Source organism: Humulus lupulus, chromosome 1 (assembly GCF_963169125.1).
Source record: "Humulus lupulus chromosome 1, drHumLupu1.1, whole genome shotgun sequence".
NCBI lineage: Eukaryota > Viridiplantae > Streptophyta > Magnoliopsida > Rosales > Cannabaceae > Humulus > Humulus lupulus.
In genome coordinates, this window is record NC_084793.1 from 98,638,653 (window position 1) to 98,653,307 (window position 14,655).

The window sequence follows — 14,655 nt, forward strand, 5'->3', positions numbered from 1 at the left end:
GAGTCTCTAGAGCAATCAGTAATGAATGTGACGAAACACTCATAACTATTCCTCGCTTGAACATTCATTTGTCCCTAGACATTTGAATATACTAGCCCTAGTGGTTCTTTGGCCCTTTCTCCTATCACAGAGAATGGATGTTTTGTCATTTTGTCCTAGGGATTAGATTCACAAACAGATAGGTCACCCAAGGTGAGTTCCCTCAGAGGCCTAGCCTTTGTTAGTATGTGAATCCTATCATAGAAAATATGACCAAAGAGACTATGCCAAGGTTCGTTTTGTTTGCAATAGGTATTGCCCGTTTTCCATACATCCACCCCACAATTCACATCCATATAAAGAAATAGGATTTTATTACTTGTGAAAGTAACTACAAATTGTTGTTGATGTAATAAGAAAAATTAAAATTAAAATTTCCATTGAAAATCAGAATAAAATAAACATTGTCTTAAAAGAATATAATTATTTCTAAAATTCATTTAAGCTTATCATTTTGCCTTATCTGATACGAACAACCTTGATGGATTCCAAGCTTTGGCATTTAATCCTTCATGGCTTTCCTAATGCTAAAATGGTGTGAAAAGTACATGCATGTTTAGTAGATCCTGATTCAATGATCCAAAACCGAAGAATCATCCTCTAAAATCACATGCATCCAAGAAAATTTTCATTATATTGGGTTCCATATGTCTTGAGTACCGGGAAATCTTGTTCCAATTCCAGTCTCCTTACAGTTGGAAACACTCCTCTTTAGTGTACTTATAATCAAGCCTTGCTCCAAGATGCTTTGCAGGATTTGGTGTCTTGCTAGTGGTCTTCTTGTTCTTTTTGTTTGAATTTCTTCCTCATTTGCTCTTCGAAGAAGAAGCTTAAGGCAGCTTCTCCTTGAGCATGTTTGGTAGTATTAGTCTTCTTTCCTTTGCTCGGTCCACCATCAGCAATCCTCTTTGAAGGATTTGGTGATCGTTGCATAGGAAAAATAAGAATATCTTTGATTATCCCGAACTCAATGTTTTCCATAATCAACACCATGTTCATGTTGGACAAATATTTCGTGAGGATCTCACCATAGAGAAACTTTTTAGAGATTAGAGAGAGTGTGGGGTGGGAAGCCTAGAGCTATGATTATCAACTATGTAGAAATTAACGCATTGCTTGACAAACATTTATTCATCAAAAGCTTAGAAATAGCATAACATACAAAATGTTTTGAGATAAGTAAAATACTAAAACACTTATCTTCTATTTCTTAGGTACTTTAACTAGCCATGAACTCATATGTCCCGGTAAGCAAGAGTCACAAATATTTCTTTTATGAGTTTGACCAATGGTTTTGATTATTACAGACCTAATTCCTATAGTCACCGTAGGGATGAGTCTATAGAAGGTTTATCTATAACCATTTGTCCTAAGAAATTTAACCATGTTAAGAAGTTCAGTGAACACATTTCGTAGGGAAACGAAATCAAAGTGCCATGAGGCCCCACTGAACTCTAACCTTGTTAAATCAACAGTGGAGATCAAATTCAAAATTTAAAACTCATTATTAAATTTTTTACTATTTTATTCTTTTTGAAAATATCAACTTAGGTTTGCCAATTTATTAAAATAATTAATAAACCAACTTAGGTTTGCCAAATTGTTAAAATAATCAATAAACCATCGTTTATAAATTTCTCATTAATTCTAAAATTACCATTGAAAATTAATTAAAAAAATAGAATTGATTTGTTTATAATCAATTATTAGGTCAAACTAAAAAGAATAACCTAATACAATTAAGTCCAACTTAGGTAAATGGGCCTTAACAATTCGAGCTTGCATGGAGGAGAGCTTGGTTCAGTATGTCGGACCCACCACAAAGGCTCCCTAACTTCCACACAAAGCAAAGCAAATGAGCAAAGCAATGGAGGAATTCGAACCTTTGTTGTATTAATTGGTATTCAATTGATTAAGCCCAAATAGTAATGCAAAGCAAATGAGCACTCACATTGGGTCCAAATAAAATCTAACATTTTATGAAAGTTTTATTTGAATTTTCTCACATTATTCAAAACAAAAATTAGGTCATCATTATACTTATATTTAAAGCCCAAATGTAAAAAATAACTTAATAATGATATTTGATATGTTAATAATTGGATGAGCCTAACATGTTACTATATGAGCATGTATTATTAAATTATGCAAATATGCCACAATAATATACTATTTTGCAAAAATACCATAATTAATTAACATATAATTCATCAAACAAAATTCAATATAATTAATTAAACAAGTTGCAAAATATTAAATTAACTAAAATAGAATTTATCAAAGAAAATTCAATTTTAAATACTTAATTTAAATCAGGTTGTTAAGTCGTTAGGAATGACAAGATATTTTATTTTTAATATTTTAACCAATTTTCAAATATAAAAATATCTTTTAACCAAATTTAAAACTATTAAAACTATCGAGAATTAGCATATATCCAATTTCAAATATTTTAAACAATAAAAAATATCTTGTATAATCAGATAATTTTTTTAATATTTTAATGATAACAAAATAAAACATATATATTAAAATATGATGATTATCAGATAACCAATTCAAAATATTTTGAAAAGCTGAACTATCTAAAATTATCAAACAATCAATTTTAAATATTTTAAACTTAACTCCACCAAATATCCAATTTAAAAAAAATAAAAAAATAATTTTTTTGTGAAAAAGCCCATTGCGGGGTCTTGTCGACTTTTTCATGCATGCCCAGCACGCATACTGCCTAATCAGTCCAAAAAAAAAAAAATCTGAGCAGTTTTCAATCCTAAAACAATAAAAAAAAATCAAATCATTGCTAAATTTATATAAAAAAAATAAATAAACATGCACCAAATATCATGTACCATCCAATTAACACACGAACATATCAATCAATTACATACATGTTTATTCATGAAAATAAACTAGCAACCTATGACTCTCAGGCCAATTGTAGGAAATTGCATATAACAAGATCTTTATTTATTTTCATGTAATTTACATATTATCAAACAAACATGTAAATTCCTAGAACATGCTCGTATGAAATTGATACAAAATAAATTAAAGTAAAGAAACTTACATTACGCACCAGAACTGGAACAACTCCATCCTTCAATCTCTCTAACATTTGATTCCTTTCTATAGCAGAATATTATCAAGAGATTGAACTAGATCAGCAACACAGTCTTCCATACCAAGCCTTTGAACAACCTAGAACTAGTATGAGTTGGTTCTCAGGACATGAGATAAATATCTAGAAGAGAAGAAGAAGAGTGAGTGTCCAAGAAATGATTAGACTCTCTAGGTTTTCACTTACCCAATGAATCAACTAAGACTATTAAAATCTTAGATATCATATTCCTTATATAGACAACTTAATTGACTTCTTTTAAATTTAAAATTAAATTAATTAAATATAATAAACAAAAAATACAAGTCTTGGGCTGCTAAAAATTGACTTGGGCCCAATATCTTTTTTTGAATTTTAATCCCAATTAGGCCTAAATTCAAAACATTTTTATTTAGTTATCTTTTAATTAATTAATTAAATCCTTATTCAAATTGACTAATTATAATTTGAAACTTGATTTAATATTATTTCTTTATATTGACACTAATTTATCAATATTAATAAATTTGTCTAAAGATTCTCTTTTATTCTCTAAATCTCACATCTCTATAAAAAATTTCAAAATTGACCTAGTCATCTTTAAAAATCATAATTGATAATTAAATCAATTAATTGAGACATTCTAGATGATTTACTAAAATGTGATGCAGGGACCATGGATCCATGAAATCAAGCTCCAATAGGTTACAATGAATTTATGTACGAATAATTTCACTACCTTATTAATTCCTCATGACTCCACTATAGATTCGGAATTAAAATCTTGAATTCATTAAACTTATTTTCCAAACCATAAATACGTTATCCATTGTTATAACCATTACAGTTAGTCAATCCTCTATCGATGACTTACTAACGAGCTGGGTGCAAATTACCATTTTACCTATCATCAGTATTTTATCCTTAACTCTCACTAAGTTCCTTATCAATGATATTTCCGTGAACTTAATCATAGAAATGAGATCTCAATCATTTAACCTTTTGAACAAAGCAATTAAGGAAATCATCTTTTCACTTCTCATAAAGAAGTGATAGATTTCATATCTATGAATACTACTCCTACTTAATTACTCTACTAAATCTCCAAGATGTAAGTATGGGCTAGACCGTAGGGTAAGCTGGTAACGAACAAGTCAAAAGATTTAAATAATATAATTTGCAGAATATTATCACTCAGAATTAAGATCGCTTGACCTATATAGTCAACCTTGTGACATTGATTAAATTCGATAACAACGATACTTATTTATCTATCAATAATCAATATCGGTCCTAGTCCGATGTAACCAAATACATATGATCTTATCTTTGTGTCAATGCCTTGGACAAGACATCACACCCCGAATGTGTAAGTAGATCATATCGTAGATTGCCCAATCAATTAAAATACAATGCACTGATCTAATTTTAGGACTCATTTTTTTTAACATATAATTGCAATTATAATCCATTGTGACCTAGTCACTATAATTGTAACTATCCATATGTTCGGCATTTTACAAATGTTTGTATGATTCCAATACTCATGTATTAAACACAAGAAGCAATGCATTTGTCAAACTAAATGATTTCTACTATTTTTATAGACAATATAAGATCGTGTTACATGTCCGACATAGTTTTATAGGGGTATAAATCCCAACAAAATATGACTATAACATTTGATAGAATAGAATGGCACTTCATTCAAAGTGTTATGATCCATTGGAATTTTAATCAAGACTTCATAAATTTTATAATGAAGTTCCTTCAATCTATTTGCATTAAGTTTATTGTGAATATTTTTGTTTAGGGCAATGTTATTCCTACGAAAGGTATTAGGCAATGGGATCCATTATCTCTTTACTTATTAATATTTTGCTCTGAAGGGTTATCTTTTCTTTTAAGAGTTAAGGAAGCTTCATTCAAGAAATCTAGATCTTCTCTTGCAATTTCTCATTTACTTTTTGTTGATGATTGTATTTTTTTAGTCACTTTGATACCTCTTTGTGTAAAGAGGCTAAGGAAGTTTTGGAGACCTACTTTTCAGCCTTTGAACAAGTTGTTAATGTTGGGAAACCTTAGTATTTTTTGCATGTCCAATGGAGTGTCAAGAAGCTGGTGCAATGCTATATTTAGCACATCGTACAACAAGTATAACTCCAATGGTGTTCTAAAAAGTGTGTCAAAATTGGCACATGCTAAAAGTTGTGCCAAATTTGGCACAAAATATAGCATGAGTCGGCACATTAATAAATTCTAATTTTTTTATTTACTATATTGTTACTAATTATTATAATTGAGAAGTTGACAATTAATGACCAACCATATATCATTTTTTATTTATTTGATAATTAAAAATAATTTTTTTTTATATGTTCTTAATAAATATTAAATGAATTATTGACTTTTTGTGTTAATTTTCATCTTGTGCATTAGAGAATAATTGCAAATATTAGATCAAATATAACATTAACTCATTTTTTGTGCTAAATTTGGCACAAAATTTACATATTATATTGGAGATGGTCTAATACTCTTGACTGTGATAGAAATTATTTGTTTTCTTTCTATTCTTGTCTTAATAATCATGTTTAAGCTTCCATTGATAAATATCTTGGTTTGCCTTAGTTTTTTAGGTAGGTTTAAAGGCTTTTTTGTTTTCAATCACATTAAAGATAAAATTGGTCCTACTTTAATAATTAGAATGGGAATTTGTTTTCAGAAGGGGTAAGGAAATTCTTTTAAAAGTTGTTATTCAGGCTATTCCCTCTCATGGCTTGTTTCAAACTTCTTTATCCTTTTATCATGAAATTGAGTTTATTATGTTTTAGTTTTGGTGAAGTGATTTAATTAATTAATCCAAAATCTATCGAAAAAAATGGAACCATCGTCGTGAATAAGTTTTTTTTAGGGAATTGGGGTTCAGAGCTTTCTCACACTTTAATTAGGCTCTGTTAGCTAAACAGTCTTGGAGACTTTTAACCAATCATGATTATCTTCTTTATAGAGTTTTCAAGGCTTGGTATCACCCTCACAATAATTTTCTTTAGGCTAAAAGAGGCTATTATCAATTGGTTGTTTGGCAAGGTATTTTGTTAGGTAGGGAACTTTTGAAAAGTGGATTAATTTTAAAAGTGGAGAATGAGTCTATTTCTATCATTAGTGATTATTGGCTTCCAAATCATAGATTTTTTACTTACATTTCACCTTCCCTTCCTCCTTCAAATAAAGTCTCTCTCTCTTCTATCTCTTTTTAGAAAAAGACTCTATCAATGGAAATTGGGATGAGTTAAGGCTCAAGCATTATTTTCTACAAAATGTGGTTGAAGATGTTTAATCTATTCCCCTCTCTAATATTAATCTTGACGATAAGTAAATTCGGAGTCTAACTTATAATGGTGTTTATTTTGTCAAGTCTGACTACCATTTAGTTCATTCCACACCATTCATCCTTCCACTTCTATTCCTTAGGTGTCTAAAAGGTGGTGACAAACTCTTTGACATCTTAACATTCCTCTTAAGTTCAATATTGTTATTCCTTCAGGTATTAATCTTTTTAGTGTTTTTACATTATTAATTGTGCAAGGTGTCGAGTCTGTATCACATGCATTGTTGGTTAGTATTTTAGTTTTTTTTTAACCTGATTGATTTTAATGATATTGTTTTGGCTCATTTCTATTCGGATGCTTTTGATATAATTCTGTTAGTTAAAGATATTTTCTTGTTAGATGATCTGCAGTATTTTCTTTGTCTATTGTGGGCAAAATGGAAATTAAAGGTTATCTCTTGGACATATTCATTTTAGCATGAATATAAATCAACCTCTAAATCAATTGATAAGGCTCTAATAGGCCCTGTACAAATAAATAAATATAAGGCCAAATGGAATCATTCTCCGCAAGGTAAATTAAAGCTAAATATGGATTTTGTAGTCTCATCTAAGCAAAAGAAAATGAGAGTTGGAGATAAATATCAAGGCTTTATAGTCTTATATCCCTAGTGCATCTAGTTCGTCATGCAGTTAAAGAAGCTAATTTAGTAGCTGTAACGTCCCAAATTACCTAATAATGCTTATGACATTGATTAGGGGTCAAGATGGCAATATATGGAATTATATGCTTATATATGATATATTTGTGTATGATTATGTGATTGTGTGAGTTATATGATATTATTACTAGTTATGCATGTTTAGGAAAATTAAATATGCATGTGGGCCTGTTTCTTATTAGAATGACAATTTTCGTAATTTGGCCCGTTATGGAAAAAATTATATATATGTGAGAGACCACATTATTATGTGGGTTTATTTGGGCTACTCGGCACGAGACGATCCTAGGGAGCAAGTTAGCGGGAAAGTCTTCACGAACCCAAAACCCGACTCGGGGCGAGTCAAAGGGTATTTTAGGTATTTAGCTTAGTATCAGGTTATCGGGAAACAAGAATGAATAATTGAGGATATATTTGGAGTTAGTGAGATTCAGAGAGAATACTGAAGATTTTGATCATTTTGCCATCGGGGACGTTTTTGGTACCTCGAGCCTCGGACTTAGCTTAAGTAACTTAAGCCTTAAGGAAATAAAACAAAAAACATATCAAACACTTCTAGCAGCTCACTCAACCGACCCTCTCTCTCTCTCCCTCATTCTCTTTCTTGTTCTAAGTGAATGGCTTGAGGAAACCAATGGATTTTGTTGGCTGAAAACTTGGAGACTGAAGACTTGAACTTGGGAATTGGTTTGTCTACAGCTAGGGGGACTTAAATCACAGTTGGGGTAAGAATCTAACCTCTGTTTTTACTTAATTTTGTTAGAGTTTTTGGTGTTCTCGAGATTGTAGCTCAAATGTTGGATAATGAGTTTTTGATGGGGTTTCATCCAGTTTTTGTTGGGTTTTGTTGCTGGGAGGAAGTTAAATCGGTTATGAGGATTGAATTTTGATTTTAGGGTGGATTTGGGGTATTTTTGATTGAGTTTAGCTAGAGAAAAATGGAGGAATTTTGGGTTCGCAGGGTCAAGTCGTGGCCTTGTTCGTAGGGCGCTGCGACTTAACCGAACCCAAAGCCCTTGGGGGCTTTTGTCTGGGAGGCGCACCACGACCCTCTAGGGAAGGTCGCGACTCGTGTCCCATTCCCAGGAAGAAGGGGGCCTCTGACTTGAGGGTCGCACTGCGACCCTCAAGGGCAGGTAGCGGCCCGCCTGGGCTGTTTTGGCCACTATGGGTTTTTAATGATGAGAATTTATTCCTAAGGGCTCGGGATCGATTCTACTACCCAGTTTAGTAGAATTCGAGGTCTCAGAGGCTAGGACTCGGTCCGGAAGCCTTTATTTGCTCATTATTGACGGAATCCTATATTATGGTTGTGACTAGGTTATCGCCAAGGGCTCATAATCGAGATTGTGCTCAAGGATCATTCTTATTTTACGCTATACTCTGACCTGAGGTGAGGAAACTGTACCCAATACGTGATATATGTGATTAGGGCTTGGCTTCAGTGTAGCTATAATTATGAATAGGGCTCCAGCTCTTAAGAATGAACATGTTTAAGTTATTGTTTCGCTTGTAGATTAAATGTACTTTAATATTATGTACCTGATTAAGTGTTACAAGACTATTCGCATGGTTTGTGTAGCTAGCACTTGGCCCCGTTAAGGAGCATGGTTATCACTATGTTTGCAATTATTTGATGATGTTATATGATTAATATGTATGCATACTTGTATTTTCTATAGTACGCTTGTTTATATCTGTCTCTGTATATGTACCTGAATACCTGGTTCAGGGCTTGACTTATTAGTCAAGAACAGCAATAGCGCGTTGCGCACTGGTCGAAAGGCTTAGGCCCAAAGTAGCAACGTACTATTACGTTGGCCAACCCAATGGTCATTTGAAAACAAAGCATTTGGCTAGCTCTATGGCTAGTTACCCAGAGCTAAGAGCGTGGGCCCCAGGTGACTCTATGGTCACAAAGCTAGGGCATAGGGCCTCGGTGTTGATTATATGGTCAACTATTCAGGGAAGCGGCCCCAGAATGGTCCACTGACCATTTATTTGAAATTGTATGCCTACATGAGTAGGTTATTACTGTTGGACATGCTAGATAAGTATCTGAAGATCTTTATTTTTTGTTCATGCACATGTTTTAGTTTTCTTGCTGAGCCTTGGCTCACGGGTGCTTTGTGGTGCAGGTAAGGGAAAAGGAAAGCTTGAATAGCCATGAGTTGGAGAGCTTCGGTGGCGGCGTGTTCATATGCGGTTGCTCGTCCACCACAGCCGAGGATATCTCAGAGAAACTTAGGTTGTAGCCCTTTTGCCGCTTAGGTCGACCGATTGTAACTTTTTATGTATATACACCCTTTTTAACGTTTGTTTGTAATATTTTGGGATCCCATATATGTATGAAACTTTTTAAATAAAAACTCAACATTTCCTTTGACAAAATTTTTTAACCCTAACCCTTGACGTGAACCTTAGTTGAACGTTTATAACCAAATGACTTGATTAGCAAGTCTGACACAATTTAAAGTACATAGTGTATCGGTCCTGAATTAGGAGGACGTTACAATAGCTCATCATTTAATTAAATTTAATAAAGGTTAGATATTGTAACATGTGGTTTGAAGATGACTGTAACACCCTGGATAGCCAAGACCGCTACACTGTGTATTTATAAAAGTGCAAGGGTTGCTAATCAAGTCATTTAGTTACAAACGTGTCACTGAAACCATTAATGACCTAGGGTTAAAAGGTTTTGGTCTCAAAAGATACATTTCAAATAATTAAACATTTTACACAAGGGATCCCAAAAGAAACAACGTTTAAAAAGTTAGTTTACAAAATTTCCAGAGTACAATCAACCACTAGCCACTCTAAGGGAAAAACAGACATTTGTGGTTCTCCTGTTCCTGTCTCCTCCTCAACTGTGGCGGTTGAGCAGCTGACTATGTACATTATGCTCTCAGAGCTCTCTGATTCAGGGCTGATCAAGTTTGCCCTTGCCTTTACCTGCACCACGTAGCACCCGTGAGCCAAGGCCCAGCAAGAAAACATAACATTATAGTGCAAACAATAATAATAGTTGAATAAGCTTTAGAGCATGTTCACATATTAAGCATACAACATGGTCATATAATCCATTGACATAACCAAAGAATCAACAAACTAATACTCAGCTAATCAACACAACAAATTCATCAATTAATAATGATAATCAATCAAATGATCGTTAGGGTCGACGCCCTTAGGTCGCACCCTCTGTTTAATCCCACTGACTCTGGTCCGCTTAAACCGAGCTCAGTAAATAATAAGATGTCCTCAGCTACCAGTGGCTGAGCTGCGCCCTGTGCGCCAATGTAAAATTTGGCACTCTTATGTCGTTTGTCTACTATTCATATGGCATAATACCACCCTTTAGAAAGCATACAAGATAGGGAACCCTTAGTCCCATTATAAATTCACAACCGGGTGCAGTTTTCTTACCTTTAGTTTCCAAGTGTACTGGTTACGTGAGATGCCTCTTGAGCACGATCCGTTTCCTGAGCCCCTAGCTTATACCTAGTCACAACCAAGATAAGGGATACCATTAATAATTGTAAAAGGGCTTCTAGATAAGGTTCTAGCCTCCGGAACATCGAATTCCACCAAACACGATAGTAGATTCGATCCCGAGCACCCTAGGTAAAATTCCCATGCTTAAAATCCCAAAAACCCAAATTTCCTTAAGGGTCGCGGCTCAAGCCTCCCATGCCGCGGCATGGCCCCAAACAGAGGCTCATCCTCACCCAAAACGAGACACGGGCCGTGGCCCTACATAGCCCATGCCGCGGCCCGCCCTCCCTCTCCAGCACTCATCAGCTTCAGAGGGACGTGACTCACCAAGAACTATGCCGCGGCCCGACCTTTTTGAACCTAGAAAAACCTCCATTTTTAACTCTCAAACCTCACTCAAAACTATCCTAATTATATACTACAACTATCATAAACATTCCTACATGATTCCAGAAGCACAAGGCAGCAAAAACCTAATCCAAAAACTCATCAAAACACCTTTTCAATTTCTAAAACTCACACACTCAAGAACACTAAAACCAGTCATAAAAACTCAGAATTCAAACACTAAATAATGAATTGGAGCTTACCTTCTCAGATGAACCAACTCTCTAAGAGATTTCAGAGCTAACTTCCAAGTTCTAAGCTTCAATTCAATCCTTCAATGTCAAAACCCATAAACACCTCCAAACTCAACCATAAACACAGAATTTAACCACCATGCACAAAGCTTGTGACTTACCTTAATTCTTGATTGAATCCTCAGCTAATTCTTGAGCTAATCTCCTAAATCTCAGCTCCAATTCTCTTAATTCCAGCCAAGTTCTTCTAAATCATCTGTGGTTTTCCTTGAGAGAGAAAGGGAGAGAGAAGGAAGGGTCGGTTTAACTTTTGTTCTACTAACTTCTAAAGTTTACTTAGTCTAGTCTTAGGTAATTAAGTCAATCCCGAGGCTCGGGGTATCGGAAACGTCCTCTAGGGAAAAATGGTAAAATTCCCCAGTATTCCCACCTAAGCTTCCTAACCCCAAATATATCTCCAATTATTTATTTCTATAACCCGATAACCCAAATAACCATCCAATAACCGAAATACCCCTTGACTTGCCCCAAGTCAAGTATTAAGTCCAGTTGTGACTTTCCCGCTAACTAGCTCCCTAGGATCGCCTCAAGTCGCATGCTGCAGATTTACCCACATAATAATGTGGTTCTAACAATTATAGCATATAATCACATTTACATTCATATAACCATTCAAGCATGCTTATCATAAAATCATGCATTAAACTTAATAAATTCATACACAAACCAATTATGCCCTCCTGGCACACTAATCAAGGCCCTTAAGCCATATTAGTGAATTTGGGTTGTTACAATGACCCTTATCCTTTATTTAGTTTCCTTTTACTGGATGATATATCTAATTAAGCCATTCAATGATGTGCCCTTAAAGCATGTGTTAATGCTTGGTTTTTCATTAATCATCTTTTTTGTAAGAATGGTTAAGAAAAGGCAGAAAATGAGATAATGACATAGAAAGTGCTTAAGGAAATTTCTTCTGAAATGTTTTGAAATGGGAGTATTCTTCTTGAAAAAAAAAATCCTCTTTATAGATCCTTCTCTCCCATTGAAAGGAGGTATGCCTCTCCTTTATAAAGGGGAAATTTGACTTTTTATGCTTAATAGAGGGTTGTAATTCAAAAAAATGCTAGGCATTTTTATCATTACAAAATAATGCCAATTCATTTTAGCATACCCAAAATATCCCTATCACAACTATCTCCTCTCTTCCCTCCTCTCTTCCTTCTTTTTGTTTCTTCCTCACTCTCTTTCACTCACCTCATCTCACACCACCACTAAGAGAACCACGGTAGAAGGAAGTCGAGCAACCCCTACTAAGGAACCCTACGAAAGCCATTTGTAGAGATCAAGACCAAAGTAAAGGTTGAGAAATCTTGGAGAAAATTTTTATGGGTAAGCAATTTTTTCTTAAATACTTGGATTAGTGATGTTTCCTTTAAACTTTTTGGGCATTTCGAATAGATCTGAGCAATATTTGCACATTTTTTTGGTTTTTTCTGGTTTTTTGTCGATCTGCGTTTTCTGGGAATTTTCTGGGTTTGGGTTGTGCTTGATGGTTGCTCGATGCAGGCTCAATGGCACATCAATTTTTACGGTTGCATGTTGTGCGCAATGGTTACTTGATACCTACTCGATGGGTGCTCGATGGTAATGTGCATTATCACTATTTCATGCATGCTCGACGGTTTCTCGATGCCTGCTCGATGCAGGCTCGATGGAACATCAATTTTTATGGTTGATTGTTGTGCTCGATAGTTACTCGATACCTACTCGATGGGTACTCGATGGTAATGTGCATTCTCACTATTTCAAGCATGCTCGATGGATGCTCGATGCCTGATCGATGCAGGCTCGATGGCACATCATTTTTTATGTTGCATATTGTGCTCGATGGTTACTCGATACCTACTCGATGCAAGCTCGATGGCAATGTGCATTCTCACTATTTCATGCATGCTCGATGGAGGCTCGATGCCTACTCAATGCAGGCTCGATGGTCATGTTTTTCAACATTGTTAAAATACCATTTCCTACCATCTGTTTTTCAGCTAATTGTATTTGTATTTTTTTATTTCAGGTTCTACTGTTTACGTATTTGTTTCTTACAACGGTGTTTGGAAAACAGATGGTAGGAAATGGTATTTTAAGGATGCTAAAGGTGAAGTGATACCAGTAGAGAATGATGTCACTTACTTGCAACTACTTGACATACTGCATGAGACATTTCAGGTGAATAAGGAGGTGTATGAATTGAAACTCGAGGTGCCATACGTATGTGTCTTGGTTTTCTGAACGACGTGGTGTGACAGAGAAGACTACCACCAAATTATCCACCCTGATGGAGGCAGATGTATCGAACAATGCTAACAAAGGAAGGTTCATGAATGTCTATGCCCTTGGTCAATTCGAGTTTCATGTAACCGGTGCAGACAGCGATGCTGAGGTGAATTTGATGACGGAATCATGCTCATGTGGGGTATTCCAGCTCATAGGCACACCTTGTCCCCATGAAGTTGCAGCAGCTATAGAGCGTGGAGTGAACCTTTACTCTTTGTGTTCACCGTTTTATACCATTGAGTCATGGGGGAATTCGTACAAAGAAACCATTTACCCAACTGGGAATGTGGATGACTGGATACTTCCAAATGACGTTAAGAATATGGTAGTTGGTGTACCCATAGAGAAACAACAAGTTGGTCGTCCAAAAAAGCCAAAGATAGGAAGACCAAGGACAAACCGTTGGCCATCTGGCGGGGAAAAACTAGTTACAATGCGTAAGTGCAGTAGATGTGGTGGTCGTGGCCATAACAAGTCCTCGTGCAAAGCTCGACTTTGAGTTTATTTTTTGTTGTATTTTATTTAAACTTGAAGTTGAAGGTTATTTTTGTTTTGTTTTTTTTATTGTCGTTAATGAATTTTGGTCATTAATTGTCGTTAATAAAAAGATGCTCGATACAAATTTTTTTCTTAATAACCTAAATTTTAAGCAAAGAAATATAACAAGAAGAGAATATTCAATGTCTAACATTCTGATACCATAAGTCAACTGTCCATTTGTTTATGAACAACTCCATGTTGTCATCGCAGATCGTGTGAAGTAGTAGCCTACCCAATAAGTGCTCGATGTGCTTGATGACATACACACCACAATCTCCACTGTGAACGAAACATAAACTGCATTAGTAACAAAATCAACATAGAATTTAATTTAAAAAACTTGAATAAAAACTAGAATTTTGATTACCTGACTTTGGTTTGGGGTACTGAATCAACTGGCATGCGATGCACGTTGAACTCTTTGCATCTTTTAGCTCCAGGTGGAATTGTCAACCGAGGGTCGTCCTTGAAAATTTGTGACTACAATAACAACGATGGGAACAA

The 14,655-nt window shown here is 34.8% G+C and overlaps 1 protein-coding gene across 1 annotated transcript; it reads left to right on the plus strand.

Moving 5' to 3' along the window:
- Positions 1 to 13,654: 13,654 nt before the first annotated feature.
- LOC133818685 (uncharacterized) lies at positions 13,655 to 14,110 on the plus strand. The gene has a single exon (XM_062251717.1). It carries the CDS (start codon positions 13,655 to 13,657, stop codon positions 14,108 to 14,110), a length of 456 nt encoding a protein of 151 aa, XP_062107701.1.
- Positions 14,111 to 14,655: the final 545 nt, after the last annotated feature.

What these genes read in the sequence shown, in the direction of transcription:
- LOC133818685 (XM_062251717.1), top strand. Translation starts at nt 13,655, where the DNA reads ATGAATGTCTATGCCCTTGGTCAATTCGAGTTTCATGTAACCGGTGCA.